Source organism: Amphiura filiformis, chromosome 19, assembly GCF_039555335.1.
Source record: "Amphiura filiformis chromosome 19, Afil_fr2py, whole genome shotgun sequence".
Classification (NCBI taxonomy): Eukaryota; Metazoa; Echinodermata; class Ophiuroidea; order Amphilepidida; family Amphiuridae; genus Amphiura; species Amphiura filiformis.
The window spans coordinates 17,083,681-17,102,435 of record NC_092646.1 but is presented as its reverse complement, the minus strand read 5'-3'; the positions used below and the strand labels follow the sequence as shown (position 1 = coordinate 17,102,435).

The 18,755-nt window shown below is 34.6% G+C and overlaps 1 protein-coding gene across 1 annotated transcript; it reads right to left on the bottom strand.

Moving 5' to 3' along the window:
- Positions 1 to 1,849: 1,849 nt before the first annotated feature.
- On the bottom strand, positions 1,850 to 4,173 carry LOC140140413 (craniofacial development protein 2-like). The gene is made up of 2 exons (XM_072162173.1): positions 4,132 to 4,173; positions 1,850 to 3,424 (listed from the first exon to the last, which is right to left on the bottom strand). The coding sequence occupies exons 1-2, from the start codon at positions 4,171 to 4,173 to the stop codon at positions 1,850 to 1,852; spliced, it is 1,617 nt and encodes a 538-aa protein (XP_072018274.1).
- Between the last annotated feature and the right edge of the window lie 14,582 nt (positions 4,174 to 18,755).

Below are 18,755 nucleotides of genomic sequence, written 5' to 3'. Positions count from 1 at the left end.
GGACCAAATAGTTATCGGAAATGATTGGTACCGACGACTTCTCATTTTGCCGAATTTGTTTGTACCAGTGTGGGGTTAACTGTTTAACTATTTAAAATTATCGTAGTTTTATCTTCTCTAAGAATTTTAGATCATAAAGATATCACATTGTGTTCAGAAGTTACATGATTCTAAAGGAAAGTAGGTGTTTTTACACTTTTCATAGTAACGCTGGATCAGTAGCGCGCCATGTTCAAAGCTCTATTTTACTATAAATACCTTGTGATAATGACATGTTGAAAATCTTGGAAATGTTTCATTTTTTCCTTGCCTTGACTTACTTGACTTAAAGCCGTCCTCCTGAGGTAGGTCTCGGAGATGGCTTCCCAACTAGTTTGAGTCTCCACAGCTGTCTGTTGGTGGCCAGATGTCCTGCCGCTGCAATTGATGGTATTCCTGTCTCTGAACAGAAGTGCTTGATATCCTCGAGCCACTTTTTTCCCGGTCTTCCTCTGGGTCTGTTGCCTTCTATGTGACCTTCAAGCAGGATTTTTGGATATCGGGTGTTGTTCATTCTTTTCACATGACCAAAATATTTGAGTTTTTTGGTCATGATAGTTGTAGTCAGTTCTTTGTAGTAATGTAGTCGCTCCCTGATGCTAGTATTTCGGATTCTGTCTCTACGTGTGACTCCTAATATTTTCCTCAAGCACGCCATTTCAAATACTTGCAGTCTCTGTTCATCTGATTTCTTGAGTGTCCAGGTTTCGGCACTATATGTGATGATGGATAGGACCAGTACTCGGTATAATTCAAGTTTGGTTGAATATTTGATGTCTCTCGACTTCCAAATGGGGTTCAGCTTCTGCATGGATCCCATAGCAAGACCAATCCTACGTTTGATATCGTTTTCATTGCTGGGGGTTTCTGATATTACCCCTCCCAGGTATACGAAATCCTCCACCTGCTTGAGGGGTTCCCCGCCAATCAGAATATCAAGTTTCACTTTTTCTCTGTTGATGACCTGGACTTCAGTTTTGCTGAATATTAATAGTAAGTCCAAACTTCTTGCTGAGAGTATCAACTCTTGTAACCAGAAACTGTAGGTCTTCTTTTGTTTCAGCCAGGAGGACAATATCGTCTGCGAAGCGGAGGTTGTTGATGTACTGCCCTTGCACTTTTGCACCTATCTGTTCGTCTTGGATAGCCAACCTTAACACTAGTTCCAGCAGAATGTTGAAAAGTTGTGGAGACAGTATGCATCCTTGACGAACTCCTGTCCTAGTGGTAAACCAAGGTGTAAGCTCTCCATTGACTCTTACAGTGCTTTGAGATGTTCCATAGAGTGCTCTTAGAAGATTGACGGTCTTTGACGGGTAGCCCAGGTGTCGCATGGCTTGCCACAGACCCTCTTGCCATACAGTGTCGAAGGCCTTCTGGTAGTCTATATAGCAGCAGTACAATGGTTTCCGTTTTTCGTTGTACTTTTCAGCCAGTTGTCTTAGGGTGAAGAGTTGGTCTATGGTGCTCCTTCCCGGTCGGAAGCCTGCTTGGGATTCAGCAAGTATTTCCTCTGTTCGGGTTTGCATTCTTTTATGGAGTATGCTACAGAATACTTTTCCTGCAAGGCTAAGGAGGCTGATCCCTCTGTAATTGGAGCAGTCTAACTTGTCCTTTTCTTATAAATTGGAACAATAACAGCTCTTCCCCAGTCTTCTGGAATTTCACCGTGTCCCATATTCTGTTGCACAGTTTGTGTATAATCCTGACACCTGGTTCTCCTGTAGCTTTCAGTTCCTCTGTTGAGATCCCATCAAAACCAGGGATTTGCCTGTTTTGAGATGACTGATGGCTGCTCGAACTTCGTCTATCAGGATGTTTGCTTCCTCCCTTCTTCAGGAATGGTTGGAATTGTTTGGAGGATGGAGGTGTCATCAGGACTGTCTTTGTTGAATAATTCTTCAAAACTTTCTTTCCATCTATCCTTGACTTCCTTATCTTCAGTTAGCACGTTGCCATTTTTGTCTTTGACACTTGACATTGATGTTGAGCGAGTCCCTGTGATTGTTTTTATGGTGGCATAAATCTGCTTGGTTTTCTTTGCTTCATGCGCATCATCCACATCTTTGCACAGTTCACGCAGCCAGTTGTCTTTACACTCTTTCGACTTCCGTTTTATTTCCCTATTTAGAAAGTTGTACTTGGGTTTCAGAGTAGGGTCCTCCAAGCGCTGCAGTTTCACTTTACTTCTCTGTCTGCTTAACTCTAGGACCTCAGTACTTATCCATGGCTTCTGTTGTTGTGGTTTTTTCTTTCCAAGAAGTTTATCAGAAGTTTCATTGATTGTATTTCTGATGTCATTCCATAGGTCTTCAATCTCGACATCAGTATCTGGGATGTTTAATAGGGGTTTGAATCTACCACCTATTGTCACTTCATATGACTCTCTAATGTCTTCCGATTTGAGTTTTGTAACCTCGTAGCGAGGAAGTCTGTTTGCCTTTGGTTTCACTTTCAGCTTGAGTTTTAGATCAGCAAGGACCATCTGATGGTCTGATCCAATATCGGCGCTAGGGTAGCTCCGTGAGTTTGATATGCTGCTATTCCATTTTTGTTGAATAAGAATGAAGTCAATTTTGTTCCTTGTTGTACCATCTGGGGATTCCCAGGTCCACTCACGGCTAAACTTTGATTGTTTGAATTTGGTGTTTGATATGCAGAGGTTGTTGGTGGCGCAAAAGTTTAGGAGTTTTTCTCCTCTTTGATTTCTTTCACCACAGCCAAATTTTCCAAGTATACCATTCCATGGTTCCCAATCCTTGCCTACTTTGGAATTGAAGTCTCCCATCACTATCAACATGTCTTGGGATGGGGCTTCATTTATAGTTCGTTGTAGATCTTCATAGAACTCATCCATTTCTTCTTCAGTGTTGCTGGTATTTGGAGCATAGACCTGGATAATTGTTGCTGCTCCTACTTGGGTGCGCAGCCTTGCTGAGATTATTCTCTGAGATATTGGATTATATCCTAAAAGTGACTTCTGTGCATTTTTGTTTAGCACTATAGCCACTCCTTTTCTGTGAAAATCTTCATTGCTTGAGCAAAGAAATTGGAGTCTATCTTGTTTGAATTCTCCTTGTATTGTGAAATGGGTTTCGGCGATACCCATCACTTCCCAGTCATAATTATCAAGTTCACTTATAAGCAATTCTAGATTGCCAGTTTGATGCAGTGTGCGCACATTCCATGTGCCAATCCCAATTGATTGCTTTGCGTTTAAAAAGGCCCTCTTTCCGTCAGGGTTATCAGCAGCAGCCCGTCGAATTGGGGATCGGTATGGTGTTCCCCCTGATGAAGGAAGATCATCATCCCTTCCAATACGCTTTGAGGTTGATGCGTCATCATGCTCTTGGCTTTCCAGGCCCTCGTACTGGTTGATACGACGCTATGGAGAAGTGCAGAGAAGATTTAGAAGACAGTTTCCAAGAGCAAAAAGGATCCATGCAAACATGCTATACGGGCGTTTACAAAATGGATCCATCCCAGGTGTTAAGTTCATTAAAGATAGGGCTTCACCTCACACTGCCAGAGTCGTAAGGCAGAGACTTCCGGAACTATCTTTCTAAACGTGTAAAGCAATTTTATGCTATGTAGAAAGAAGTGAGATATTGATTAAGAGCATGTATGCAATAAATTGTTCAAGCAGTAAACCTATTCATCCTGTGTTGTGATAAGTAAAACCATGATTACGTTGATCTTCGTTTAAATGACAATAGCTCCCAGATGCATCAACCTATTATCTTCAGATTACTAGATCAATAAGTTAACATATGCCCCTTTCTATTTATGGTACAAAAACTATATTAGTTAGCAATTTTATAGTTTTTATATATTTTTGAAAATGTCGCATAGCCCGGTACCAATCATTTTGATACACCCTATATAGAAGCTCGCTGTTTTACGAAGAGAGCTGATGTGATGAGACATATTGAGAGAACCGGTAACACCAAGGGTTTTAATTGCCTCGAAATGATTGGACAGATAACTGACCAATCTTTAGATTTCTGATAAGGTTCATCTGGCTTATGGTGTCCCCTAGGGATCGGTCACTGGCCCGATATTGTCCATCGTGGTCATGTCCACCAATATCACCTCTACGCCGATGATGTCCAGCTGATTATCACCTTCAATCATGCCATCCTGGGTGAAGCAGCTTGTGCCTTGTTCAAACTTTCCAACTGCATCTGTGAGCTACAAGCTTGGCTCACCAGTAACAAGCGTAAGCTATTAATATGACCAAGACTGAGGTTTTGGCTGCCTCATCTGATTATCACTATATTAATCTCAAACATATCACCCTTATGATGGGCTGGAGATCCCTGTATCTTCATCCATAAATAATTCAGTTATGTTGCGCATTTGTCTAAAACTTTGACTTGGCAGATTGGATTAGGCGGTTCCTCAGTTTTGATGCGTGTCGGTGTACCAATGCTGTTAGAACTCTCGTCATATCCAAGATTGATTACTGCTCCTCCTTGCTTAATGGTGTCTCCCAGAAAAACCTCACCCGCCTGCAGCTTCTCCAGAACAAGTGCGCCAGACTCATCTTCAGAGAGCCCAAATATACTCATGCATCTTATTTGCTTCAACGTCTGCACTGGCTTTCAGTTGCTAAACGTGTTCAGTTCTACACTCTCGTCCATATTCGTGACTAATGTCCAATCCTTTAAGAAGACCCTTTAAGAAGAACATGAAAAAAAGATCATTTAAAAAGGGCTCTCAAAGTCTGTATTATTATTATTATTAGCAGTAGTAGTAGTAGTAGTAGTAGTAGTAGTAGTAGTAGTAGTAGTAGTAGTAGTAGTAGTAGTAGTAGTAGTAGTAGTAGTAGTAGTAGTAATGTTATTATTATTATTGTTATTATTATTATTAGTGTTATTATTATTATTATTATTATATTATTATTATTATATTATTATTATTATTATTATTATTATTATTATTATTATTATTATTATTATTATTATTATTATTATTATTATTATTATTATTATTATTATTAGTGTTATTATTATTATTATTATTTAATATGATCATTTCATCATTTTACAAAGTCCCCTGAAACTTAGACATGTGCATTGGCTAAGAAGGGAAATTTCCTGAAAGTTATTATAATTATTATATGCATTGGCTAAGAAGGGGGATTCCTATTTCACGCAATATCAGAAGAGGAGTAAACTAGGTCTAAATACTTTTGCTCATTTATGTTTTACTGATTTATAGATTTTGTGCGGGGTAGCAAGAAAATTGGCTAAGAAAGGGAAAGTTTTACTTCATGCAATACACATAACACGATCTCAGCTGAATAATTAGCTAAATCGGCTAAGAAAGGGGAGGTTTTATTTCATGCAATCCAAATAACGCAATCTCAATCGAACGAATGTAAATTATATAAGGGACGCACCATTTGATTCTCAGGGTGGGGGTAGGGAGTTTTTGAAAAGAAAAACTTCACCCACTACATGAGCAAAAAAAACTTTCCCCACCAACACTAAAAAAAAAACTTTCCTGACCTAACTGTATAAATGCATGAAATTAAAAAAAAATCTTTCCCTGACCCCAACTTCCAACCCCCCCTCCTGAGTATCTAATGGTGCGTCCCTAATTATGTTAAAAGTGCTGTAACTTCTTAACTATTCATGTAATAGTTTAAAAGTATACTTGTTTGTAAAGGAAATTAGTCACGGAATCTAAATATAAACACAAATTTGGAGCAACACTAAGAATTTTGGAGAAATTCACAAAAAATGAATAGCATTTTGTTGCCTCAAATTTTTGTAACAAACAAACAAAGTAAAAAGCCAAACTGTGGCTTGTGGGTGTGTATATTTTGGAAACTAGACATCCGATTCCCAGAAACGTTTTTTTTTTCATGTTTTGGATATTGGCTTTATTTTGCACTGGAAGTATTTAAGGATGCTCATAAATTAAATATTATTTGAGATGAACGACAAAGGACATAAAACAGATTTACCTATTATTGTTAACTTTCCACCCATACCGTCGGTCGACAACCGTGAAATGACGATCACTGGTTGGTTAACGAGTTTCCAAATAAAACTGTTTTCAAATTGGCTATATGACGTGACTTGTGTAGGTGAGACTAAACATCATTTATAATATATTAATTATATATTAATATAATAATTTGTAAAATTGCTGACAACTCAACTTCATGGCTTCAGGGTATACTAGGTATTGTTGGTCAAAGCAGCAACAATTTTTTCATTATCTTAATGAATATTTTACTGAAAAATAACACTTTGATGTTTTGCAAAAGTTCATTCTACAAATCATATATTTTGAAAACTTGCTTAATTTATTGTTGTTAAAGAGTTACGTTTTACAAAATTGTTGTTGTTTCAGCCCTAGATACAACATAAGTCAAGAACCACAGGACTTACAAAAGTATATCTGTTATATTTAAATTCTTCTACACACTAGCTATGAAAGGATCAATGCAATTTTTGCCAAAGTACACTACCATTCGCAAGATGTTGTGAAGTACCAAAACGCAACAATTTTAAATAAAGTTAAATGACAAATGAAATTTTTGCATTTAATCACAGATTAAGATTGGCAAGGCGATAAAACTTTCTTGGTCATATAGTCTATTGGCTGGTTTCAAGTGGTTGTTATTTTCCACTGGCATTATTGATTTATGGATTGAATTGGTTTCAACATGTTCAATGGGTTTTCAAATCATTCTTATGTTTGCTGTCGAGGAATGAAGTCATACATGTATCTACCTTGTGTTCCAAATTTTTAAAACTACTGTAGGCCTACACTGCCTGATTAATTTTCTTTGTGGGAAGTTGATGGAAACTAACTTATTATTGGAGTGACCATATTCTACCATGGAATAGAATTTTAAAGGAGATCAAATAGTAGAAGTACAGGTAAATAATCTGTTGGGTAAATCATGAACTTATATAAATCATTTGTTTCATATTTGGATTTATTAGTCGCTTTGAAGATTCTCAGAGAATTATGAAAGATGCTGGGCCTATTTAGCATCTACAAATCTATAATTTGGCAGAGAAGATTGAGATCCTGCAAGTATAAATAGACCGGTCTAGAAACATAGATTATTGTGAACATTCATTAAATTTGTTGTTTTAATATTTATTATAAGAATTTATCTTTTTAGTATGATATTGGAAAGAGCTAAGTGTGAAGCAATAAGCATCAGTATTCGAGACTACATGTAATAGCCACAGCAGTTGAGATTTATTAACGCTACATGTAACAGGTCCAGAGTCAGTAATAAAGAAACACCAAAACATTGGTAAGTTTGAAATGACAATATGTTATATGTTGTCATAATTTATTTGTCCTAGTATTTAGTTTAACATCAGGCAGTGTACGGCAGGTTTTCGAGTAAAGGTGATATATTATTACAGCACATTTGATTTTAATTTTCATTCTCTAAAAACACAATTTTAATAAGAATAGATGATGGCTTAAGGACCCATTGGTTATAAAAAAATGGGAGCTAGTGTTAATTTCATTTTGTCAGGAAGTCAGAGATTTAAAAGGAAGAAGGGCAAAACGAGATGGTGCAGGAGCATCGATTTATTTTAGACTATCACATGAAAGTATTGCATTAAATGAAACTAAATATACGCCTATTTATAGTATTAAGATGTAAATTTTACCTGTATGAGGGGATGTGATGTTAAGAGGGGGTTTAATGATTTAATTACCTGGTTGATGATGCTGGTCATAGTAGATACCAATATAGCGACATCACAGATAGAAATGATACAATAATCACATCAGGTTAGCTTCTTGCAGCGAAGCACAGATTTGTGCATTGCATTAGACACATTTTTCTTAATTCATATTAACACGTAATCATGGTGTATTATTGAAGTTATGTGAAACCCCTCCATTAAATATATTAATATTACAATAATTAGACATGATCATCTGTCCTTATAATAGGTCATGACAAGTGTCAGTATAAGAGAGATGTAGAGAATATGTATCAATAATTTTTTTTTTATTTATTATGGATTTCATTTTGATAATCGCAGTTGATGTGTTCAGACCAGTGACTATTTGGGGCAACACCAAACAAGCCAATATAGAAAAAGTGTGGTAAAACACAGTTGTATAAACTTGAAATTATATAGGTAAATGGTTCAATTATATAAAAAACATGATTAATATAGTAAGGCCCTAAAATCAGTCAAACGGAGGTACACAGGTTGAAATCTAAAGTTGATTATTGGGGATAGGTAGATAGATAGATAGCTATTAGGGAATTGGTATCAGTCTATATAAGCCTACAGCTTGAATAACAAAGGAAGTTTCTTGCAGCTTGTAATTTATTGCAAGAATATACAGTTACACAATAGACTACTCCATAGGATTTGCAATTATATAGGTAAATGGTTTAATTATATAAAAACATGATTAATACAGTAAGGCCCTAAACGGAGGTACACATGTTGAAATCTAAAAACAAGTCGATTATTGGGGATAGGTGGATAGATAGCTATTAATTGGTATCAGTCTATATATATAGCATGAATAACAAAGGAAGTTTCTTGCAGCTTGTAATTTATTGCAAGAAGGTGCAGTTAACTTTTTATAACTGTCAAACTGTTTGAGTGGAATGGTATGTAGAAAACTGTGAAAACTTGACATGAACAGCGCAGATTATGGTCATCACAAATATTCAATTTTGCTGTTAGTATAGAATAATCAATATATTGGTTTAAGTTAAGTGTTATCATCAGATGGAAAGGACATAAACTTGTCAGAAAGCATTATTCTATGGCATGGATATGATATGTTCAATAAAAGCTAAAAAGAATTACTAATAAGATTTTAAGACATCAATTTATAGTACTATTTTAAGTGAGCTACATAATTGTTGTTATCAAGGGGCAAGTTAGTTGTTATTTAGTAATCACTGCCTCCCTGCTACACATTCCAAAGGTTTAAAAACAATAATTATCAATGTGTAATTAAATAGGATATACACGACTAGGTGAAGAAATACTTGGCACACAATATTATTAAAATAATTAAGCGGAAATCATCAATAGTTAATAAATCGATCTTCATTGAACTAAGCAAGCTGTCAGATAGGCCTATCTCAAATGGGTATATATTAATGCTTGAAACCTTGATGGAGACCAAGCTTTAGAGTTGTTGCTAATTAATGCTGATCAATAACTCAATATGATTTAAGATGATGATGATTGGGCATTTATCAAGGAAAATTATAAAGCTTATAGGCCTTTATTTAATTATAACAGGCTTACATTAAGGTTACAAATTATCTAATAACTTTGCTTGGGAAAACATGCATAGAGTTTCAGTTTCAGTTTTATTTACCAATTGAGTCAAATAAATCACAACAAACGGTATTACAATGGAGGGATGACCAAAAAAGAGCACAAGGCTCGTACAAGTTTGGTCACCCTGAAAGAAATTTAATACTTAAATACTATACGTGCAAAGACGAGAGACATTATGAAACGACAAAGCTACAACGTGCAAAGTGAGACAGAAAAAAATGTTGGCAATGACGATATAATCATGATAATAAAAAGATGATTACGAGACTCAAAGTCACGAGAGTATTGATAGAAATCAACATGAGCTATAAGTAAAACCCCAAGCAATCTAATTACAACTCATATTATGACACAAGATAATCTTTATACAGGTTTAATTTTAAAACATTTAACAGTGTTACAGTTACGAATATTGAGATCAATAACATTCCAACTTAATGGTCCCTGTCTTAGTGTTATTTACAAGGTCTATACAATTCAGCTGACCTGGTTCCATAAGAATGGAAGGTATTACTCTTCTTAAAATAATCAGTGAAAATATTTGGGAGTAAACCACTTTTGAACTTATACATAAAGAGGGAAATTTGATGTTTGTGAATATCATAAACTGTATGTGTATTTAATCTCTTAAACAAAGGTTGTGTGTGTGCAAGGTAATGTGAGTTGGTGCATAAACGGACAATTTTCTTTTGTTTGAGGTGAATAGATGATGCTAAAGGAGAGTGTATAACATAGTATTACCCAATGCAGTTAGATCAACATAAAAGTTAAAACATTAGCATATTTTATTGGTGTGAGATACGCGTGTGGAGCTTCAGATTTCGGAGCTTCAGAGTTGCTTTTTGAGGGATCACTATATAGGAAAGAGTTAATATAGATCTTCCATCTTTGGATTGCATAATAAATAAAGGATTAGCACACATGTTGGTATGGGCATGCCTCCACATTGTGGAATTAACTGTAGGGAACATAGTTAATCATAAATGATCATTATTTTCAAAGCATGTACCATTTTCCTTCATGAAATATATCAGCCTCAGGAAATGAATTTTAGGATACCAGTAAGCTATAAAGAAGAGTTAAATTTAGCCCAAAATGATGGGATTTGATTTTGAAATAATCAGCATGTAGCTGTGATCATGAACTTAGGCTATCAGAATATGTAATTTATAGCTTTACAAATAGATTTGGCTAAAGAAATTTATCAGCCTTGAGAAGGTTTATGGCTGTTGGGAAGGTACAAATTATACATGGTATATGATGTAGGAAGGTTTAGTAATTCCCTTAACTTAGCACCACTATTCGTCTGTATACACAAATCAAACTGGAAAGTTATTAAGATCACCTTAAATATGGAGAGCTCGTATAAAAAATGGATATAAAGCTACTGGTAAGCTATAACTTCTCTCTCTTTAAGGGTAGACGAGGTATTGTTGGTCGAAGCAACCAAAAAATCAAATTTTATTGTCTGGATCAATGTATTGTTGAAAATTGACACCTTGATGTTTTGCAAAGGTTCAGTCTACAAATCGTATACTTTGCAAACTTGCTTAATTTATTGTTGTTAATGAGTTATGTACGTTTTACAAAAGTGTTGTTGTTTCTGCCCTCTTCACAACGTGACTCAAGAACCGCAGCATCTATAAAAGTATATCAGTGATATTTTAATTATCCTACACACTCACTATGAATTGAGCAATGCAGTTTTTGCCAAAGCTCACAACCATTCGTAAGATACTGTGAACTACCAAATCACAACAGTTTAATAATTAAGAACCTTAACTCGCTCTTCCTTTCTCTATGTGGTATTGTAATTTGAAATGGTAACATCGATTGCATTTTAATAATGTTATTTTCTTCCATGTACAGGTTAAGACTGAAATATGTTATTGTTCAGCAAACAGGATGGAAAGAATGTTATCAGAGTGAAAGATTTCCAAGGCAACACCAGTAACAAAATAGAGTATATGCGCTTAAGTTGGCAATGATGATAATTCAACAACATTACAGGTCGGTCTGGTGCATAGGCCTTTCTGAGGTGGAATATATGGAAGATTTAATAATAAGAAGGATCAAATATAAAAGGATTTCAATATTCAGAACATGTGATTTATAGTGATATAGTAATGGGAATTATCACGGTAAATTGCTTTAAAAAATGTTGAAGGATAACAGGAAAGACGTAAAATTAATGAAAAGTATCAACCTTATGCGGATATTTGGATGTTATGAATAGTTATGAAAAGAACATCTATGATGTTGGAAATATTGGTTTTCAATTTATTATTGGAATTAACAATTATCAGATAGCCGTAAAAAATGTTGAACACAATAAAAGGTAAATATTGATATTGTTTAATTTATAGCATATATTATATAGCTATAAATGAAAGATTCACCCTCATGAAGGGATTGGGCAGAATATATACTGCATTTCATGTTAAAATGTCCATATTATGCTGATTTACGTGCTAAACTATTCTCAAATGTTTCAGAGATTTATGATATTAATAACATGTCTGATAATAAAATATTTGTGCTGCTAATGGGATTTCAGGATTATGATGCTATTTCTTTAGTTATAAAGTTTGTTAAAAGTGCATTTGAATCCCGAGTTACAGTAGACATGTGATGTACATGTTTCTCAATGTTATACAGTATGTAAAGTGAATGTTGTAATGTTTTATACTACCATTATTATATCCTTGTATTGATGTATATGTGTTTTGACTATACCTATATGTGTGGTGCATGTCAATAAAGAACTGATCTGAACTGAACTGTAGGCCTAATTCATATAGGCTTTTTGATGAAACAAAATAACAGTTAGAAGTCCTATTAGTTTATCCCTTAGAAATTATAAGATTATGTGATACAGTTGGAGCATGGAATATCTACTTTATCAATAGTTGGAAGCAGTAATAGCTCGAAAAAGGTTCTGGGATGTTGAAAGTCTAGTCTAGTTTAGTATTTAACTGTATCGATGAATAAGAGGGAACTTGCAGTTATTATGTCTCGGGTAGGCTATCAGGATTAAAACATGTTTGAGGTATGTCAAATGGTGCGTCAGTAGGAATAGGAAGAATTGGGAATATTATTGTTTGGTTTTATTGAAGTTGTTGTTGTTAATTTATTATACTGTATGTGTATGTATTCGGTAGTGAAGATCATTGGGATTGTCTTGTTTGGTGTTGTTGGGCCAAAACTATTGCATAGTCTTGGTTGGGTGTGAAAGTTGAAAGTGGGGAAGTTAAAGTCAAATTTTGGCTGGATCAATACTCCCCTAAAAAATTGGCTTATAATTTTTGAGCCAAAAGTTGATAAATAAAATAACATTGTAATTCAATTCACTCAGCAATTGAAATTCTACTTATGATGAGATGATTAGAAATTAAACAGCATACATAAGTGGCAAACTATATAGTTTGAGTTTTATTTGTTTTCTGTGTCCGAGTACAATCTTAAATAAAGTTAAATGACAAATGAAATTTTGCATTTAATCACAGATTAAGATTGGCAAGGCGATAAAACTTTCTTGGTCATATAGTCTATTGGCTGGTTTCAAGTGGTTGTTATTTTCCACTGGCATTATTGATTTATGGATTGAATTGGTTTCAACATGTTCAATGGGTTTTCAAATCATTCTTATGTTTGCTGTCGAGGAATGAAGTCATACATGTATCTACCTTGTGTTCCAAATTTTTAACTCACCCTTCCCTCCCATAGGATATGTATAAGCAGAGAAGATGTAATTAATCCATTACATTTTCTTTGGTATAAGTTTATTAGTAGGAGATTATATAGTAGATTTTGTTATAAAAAGGCAATCAACAGTAATGAAAGTGAAGTTAGGTATAACAAGTCATGGTATTTCGCTTAAGAAATTAAAGTCCGTTTAATGAGATTGCCTCTTTTAATTTACTTTCACTTAATAAAGATTTGAATATAGAATATATATAGAATATGGCTGTTGTAAATACATCTTATACTTGAAAGCCATTAAGTATTGGCCCAAGAAATATGCCTGCCTTATTTGGTATTTGGCTGTAAAATTATTATTATTATTATTATTATTATTATTATTATTCAGTTAAAACATTTTGAGAGTATTGGGCTAAAGAAAGATATCAGTCATACAAATGTTATTGATTGTTATACAAATGTTATTGATCGTTGCGAATATATAAGGGATAAGCATATAATGGAGAGATTTAACTAAAGAATATTATCAGCATTAAGAAACTAAGTGGTAGCTGAGAGTGAGAAATATTGTAAACATACTTTTGATTTCTCAATATACCTACCATTATATTTTGAAGGTATTTAACTGATGAGGAGATATTCAATTGTAGCCGGACAATTGAAGATTTAAGATCATACTTACCTTATGAAGGTATTTGAAGACTTGGCTATTTAGAAATATACGAAAGTATGATGGTATTTATGGTTTGTATTGATTGATAGCCGCCTTAGGCAGGTATTTGGCGGCTAAAGTATAATAGCCTTATGCAGGTATTTGACTATTTAAAGATATACCAAAGTATGATGGTATTATTGTTTGTATTGTTTGATAGCAGCCTTAAGCAGGTATTTGGCTGCTAAAGTATTATAGCCTTAGGCAGGTATTTGGCTATTTAGAGATATACCAAAGTATGATGGTATTAAATGTTTGTATTGTTTGATAGCAGCCTTAAGCAGATATTTGGCTGCTAAAGGATAATAGCATTATGAAGATATTTGGCTATGCAGAAATATACCAAAGTATGATGGTATTTTTTGATATGGTTGTTTGTGTAATTGTTTGTTTGTTTTATAGCAGCCTTATTTGGCTGCTTAAGCATAATAGTCTTATGAAGGGATTTAGCTATTTAGAAATGTAACAAAGTATGTTGGTATTTTTTAGTTGTGGTTGTTTGTTTGCTTTATAGCAGCCTTATGTGGGAATTTGGCTGCTAAAAATATCATAGCCTTATGTAGGTATTTGGCTGATTAGAAATATCCCAGAGTATGAGGGTATTTTGTTTGCTCGTTTTATAGCAGCTTTTGTAGATATCATCGGGTTGTTGAAAGTAGTTGGCTCTTGAGATATATACTAGAGTATGATGGAAAATTATTAGCTTGATCCAGGATTTGGCTGTGGCTGTGGTAAAGATATCTTATCGGTTTGTTTAATTGTTTAGAATTTGGCTGTTAAATTACATATCTGCTTAGGATGGTATTTAGCTTTCAAGTGGATTTAGCTAAGGAAAATCATCAGCCTTATGTTCGTATTTGCCTGATGAGAAAATATCATGTAGTGGATTTGAAACGAGGAAAATATTTTCCTGGTTGGGTGTGGAATAAATACATCAGCCTTATGATCGTATTTGGTTGAGAGGGTGTGAAAGTTGAAAGTGGGAAGTTAAAGTCAAATTTTGGCTGGATCAATACTCCCCTAAAAAATTGGCTTATAATTTTTGAGCCAAAAGTTGATAAATAAAATAACATTGTAATTCAATTCACTCAGCAATTGAAATTCTACTTATGATGAGATGATTAGAAATTAAACAGCATACATAAGTGGCAAACTATATAGTTTGAGTTTTATTTGTTTTCTGTGTCCGAGTACAATCTTAAATAGCTGCTAACCTTAAAGTGCACGAATTGAGCACTATTATAGTAGATACCTTAGCTCCATCAGCTTGGTGGCATATTGCACAAAAATGCAAATATCTATGCAATTTACGCAATTTGTAAAACTTGCTTATAACTGAATTGTAAAAATTGAACAAAATTAATAGTAGGTGCCTTTGCTCCATCAAATTGCACGAATTGCAACTATCTGTGACTATCTAGAGTCTCTCTCATCTTAGTTTTTAAATCAAGTTTCTATTTTTAACCTATTATATGTTTTTATATCTGTTTTAAATTGTTTCATAATGTGTATATTATATTGCTTGTATTTTTCTTGCCAATTCAGTTCGTTATATTTTATTGTATTCTGGCGCTTAGAGGCCGCATTTGCGTGTATTAGTGCGCCTTTTAGAAATCTCGTTTTATTATTATTATTATTATTTGTACAGATTTGCACACTTTCTTAAATTGTAGGGTATTCGTGCAATTGACTGGTCACTGATAAGTTGTACGAAATGCAACCATCTGTGGCTATTTATACAATTAGTAAATATTGCTCATTCATGTGGCTATTTGCTGTTTTTACAAATTGCACACTTTCTTACAAATGTAGGCTATTTGTGCAATAACCAATCAATACACAGCAAGAACGAATAACACTCGCCGTCATACAATTGAAACTAGGAAATGTATAAGGGGCTATTCAATAATTATGAACTTCCCCGGGCTCCGGGCTAAAATTCCGGCGTGTCCAAACTGCCCCCCCCCTATTCGGTGTCAACAAATCCTTGCCTCTCCCCCACCTTTGCACAAGCCAACCGTGGAATCCCCTTTCAATCATGTAATCGACATCAAATAAAGTCTGCACAAAAAGTAACTCAGCTGTTATAAATAGATTCAGAACTAATAATTGTTTTCACAATATTTCAACATAAAAAGAAGGATGACTTATTTACGCGCATTTTGATACCCCATTTGTCCAATTTTGTTCAATATTGACAATACAGCAGTGTTTTGAAAGAAAAATACCCGAATTTAAAAGTTGCAGTTATTTGTATTGATTTGAAGTAAGCGCGAAGATAATGGCTGGCTTTACCTGTTTACAGTGCTGGCATTATAACCATTGATCGCTGTAAACTGCAACTTTTAAATTCGGGTATTTTTCTGTAAAAGCACTACTGTGTTGTTAATATTGAACGACATTTGACGAATGGGGTATCAAAATGCGTGTAAATAAATCATGCTTCTCTCTATGTTGAAATATTGTGAAAACAGTTATTAGTTCTGAATCTATAGGCGTATTTATAACAGCTGAGTTACTTTTTTTGCAGACTTTAGTTTTGACCATGTTGACCATTCGTCAACAAATGACAGATTGATTAACAAATACTTCATGCATCGAATGAGTCAGGTCTAACTTTTTCTTAATATGAACTTTGGTCATCCACTTTTCGAATATTTATTTAGGAAAGCTAATCTATTTAGGTTTCAGCTTTAGGGTGTATAGTTATATTTATTCCCATTATGTTTTTTCTGTACAAATCTAAACTGCTCGCGTGATGGTTTTTATAGTTTGATTCTGTTTTCGTACCCGTGAGTGCTGTAAATGAAATATCCGAGTTTGAGTACGTGTATGGGTACAAAATATCACGTCACTCAAGAAGTTTATATAACTTGGTATGAAATAAAACATACGACAGCTATATAATTCATTACATAAGTCATTCATTCGGGCCATGTCGTCCAAGACAACTTACTTTAAAAGATAAACACTGTAACGCAAATACAATAAAATTGCTTATCTATATGGTCACATCAAGGATCAAAGTAATAAACTGAATCATGACTTGCATCATGTTATTAAATTACCATTAATGTGTTACGATTTCAAGGAACATCGATTGAAAGTTTGCAAGTGACCTAATTAATATCAAATATGTGTCAAAGAAAGACATTTCGCGACTTTGGTTTACACACTGACGATGCAGGTGTCTTCTGTCGAACACAGGTACGTTGATTAAGACTTGATTTTCATTAGTTAGATTCATGTTTTATAAGGAGGTTCCAGCTGTCTTGAAATAATAGAAGAAACTTGCATTAATCACGATCATGACCAATATGATTAACTATGCTTATTTATTTTACATTTAATTTGAAATGGATACCGAGATACCTAATTAAGTTGTAACATACAGCACATTTTTGCATTTTACCTGACTTTCTTCAAAAGAGAATTAAAAACCGTTGAAATACCGTTGTATTTATAAACAGCTAATCAGCCTATTCACCGTCGAAGTGATGTAATAATCGTATTAACTGCCATAGCAATTATAGATGAATACAATATTTGAATAGATCGCCCTGCACTACAACGTTCACGCGGTACCATGGGGTCATTGGGTGGTAGATTTGGAGAAAAAAAGCGGTCATTGGGTGTAAGCTGATGAAAAAAAGGGGGTCATTGGGTGGCAGATTTGCCTAAAAAAAGGGGTCTATTGACTAGTCCACGGCAGCCAGTTTGGTTCCGCTCCCCCCACACAAACAGTCTGCCAATGGTAACGAACTGGTCCTTTTTGATTGGCTAACGGTTTTCGGACGACGTCATCCAGCTTGACGTCAAACAAGGCTTTCAATTGGTCGATCGGCTAGACGGCTACTTCATATTCATGAGCAGTTTTAACCCGAAAGTAAGCACTTGCGAGATTGCGTCGCTCGCCAGCTGACTGATGTCAATCAAGTTCCCGGATGCACAGCTCTGTGTAGCCAATCAGAAACGGTGTTATAAGTGGCAATTGGCAGGCTGTTTGTGTGGAGGGAGCGTAACCAAACTGGCTGTGGAGGAGACTATCTATTGACAGGCACATGACGCGTACCAATATATGGGAGTGCCCCCGGGAGCGAAATAACAACATTTATTCATAGTTAGACTACTTTTTCAATAAGAGTGCTCACTCTCCCTTCTTGGGAATGAGCACTCTTATTCAAAAGGTAGTCTAACTGTAATACACACCTATGACGTCGCGCTATTGTTTTACCGCTCCATTATTTTCCACGAATGGAGCGATGATCACAATAACACGCCATTCGTAAATGCCTTTCTCTTTTCTCTGAAAAGCAAATACTTTTCAGGGAAAAAGTACATTTGCACAGTATTGTCATGGGACCTGAGAGCACATCAGACATATCGAATTGCATGCTGAATACGAGGATTGTCCCTATATCTAATAATAATAATAATTTTGATTTTGTGAAATTCGCGATATAATACAAATTATTAAAATTTCATATTTTTTATATTTTTCCAAATTTAACAGTCCTCGAAGTAAACTTTATAAATCTAATGATATGTAATTAAACTATGGGCCTATGTAGCTGGGATGAAAAGCCGACTCAATTGAAAATTTGACCTTTCATATAGAACTTAAACATTTGTTTCCAAAAAGACCTACATTTTTAGTGTTTTGAGGAAAAATCTATATCTTTAATAATGAAGGTCACAATTTTCATATGATTGACGGCTGTTCAACCCAACTTCCTACTATTTACTGCATATCGTTAGATTTATACAATTTACTTTGAGGACTGTTAAATTTCAAAAATATCAATTTTTAATAATTTGCCTTAAAATGTGTATTGTATCGCGAATTTAATAAAATCTAAATTATTTGATATCAGAAGGATGTGTCTGATTTGCTCTTAGGTGCCACAAACAAAATACGTAAAAACGTCGCTATCCGAGCCCTTACAATGCAATCTGTGAAAAGTAAGTCAAGATCAAAACGGGCAGGT

What these genes read in the sequence shown, in the direction of transcription:
- LOC140140413 (XM_072162173.1), bottom strand. Translation starts at nt 4,173, where the DNA reads ATGATTGAAGGTGATAATCAGCTGGACATCATCGGCGTAGAG. An exon ending in TGGACATCATCGGCGTAGAG is followed by an intron (nt 3,425 to 4,131) that starts GTGATATTGGTG and finishes ACTTCTCCATAG; the next exon opens with CGTCGTATCAACCAGTACGA.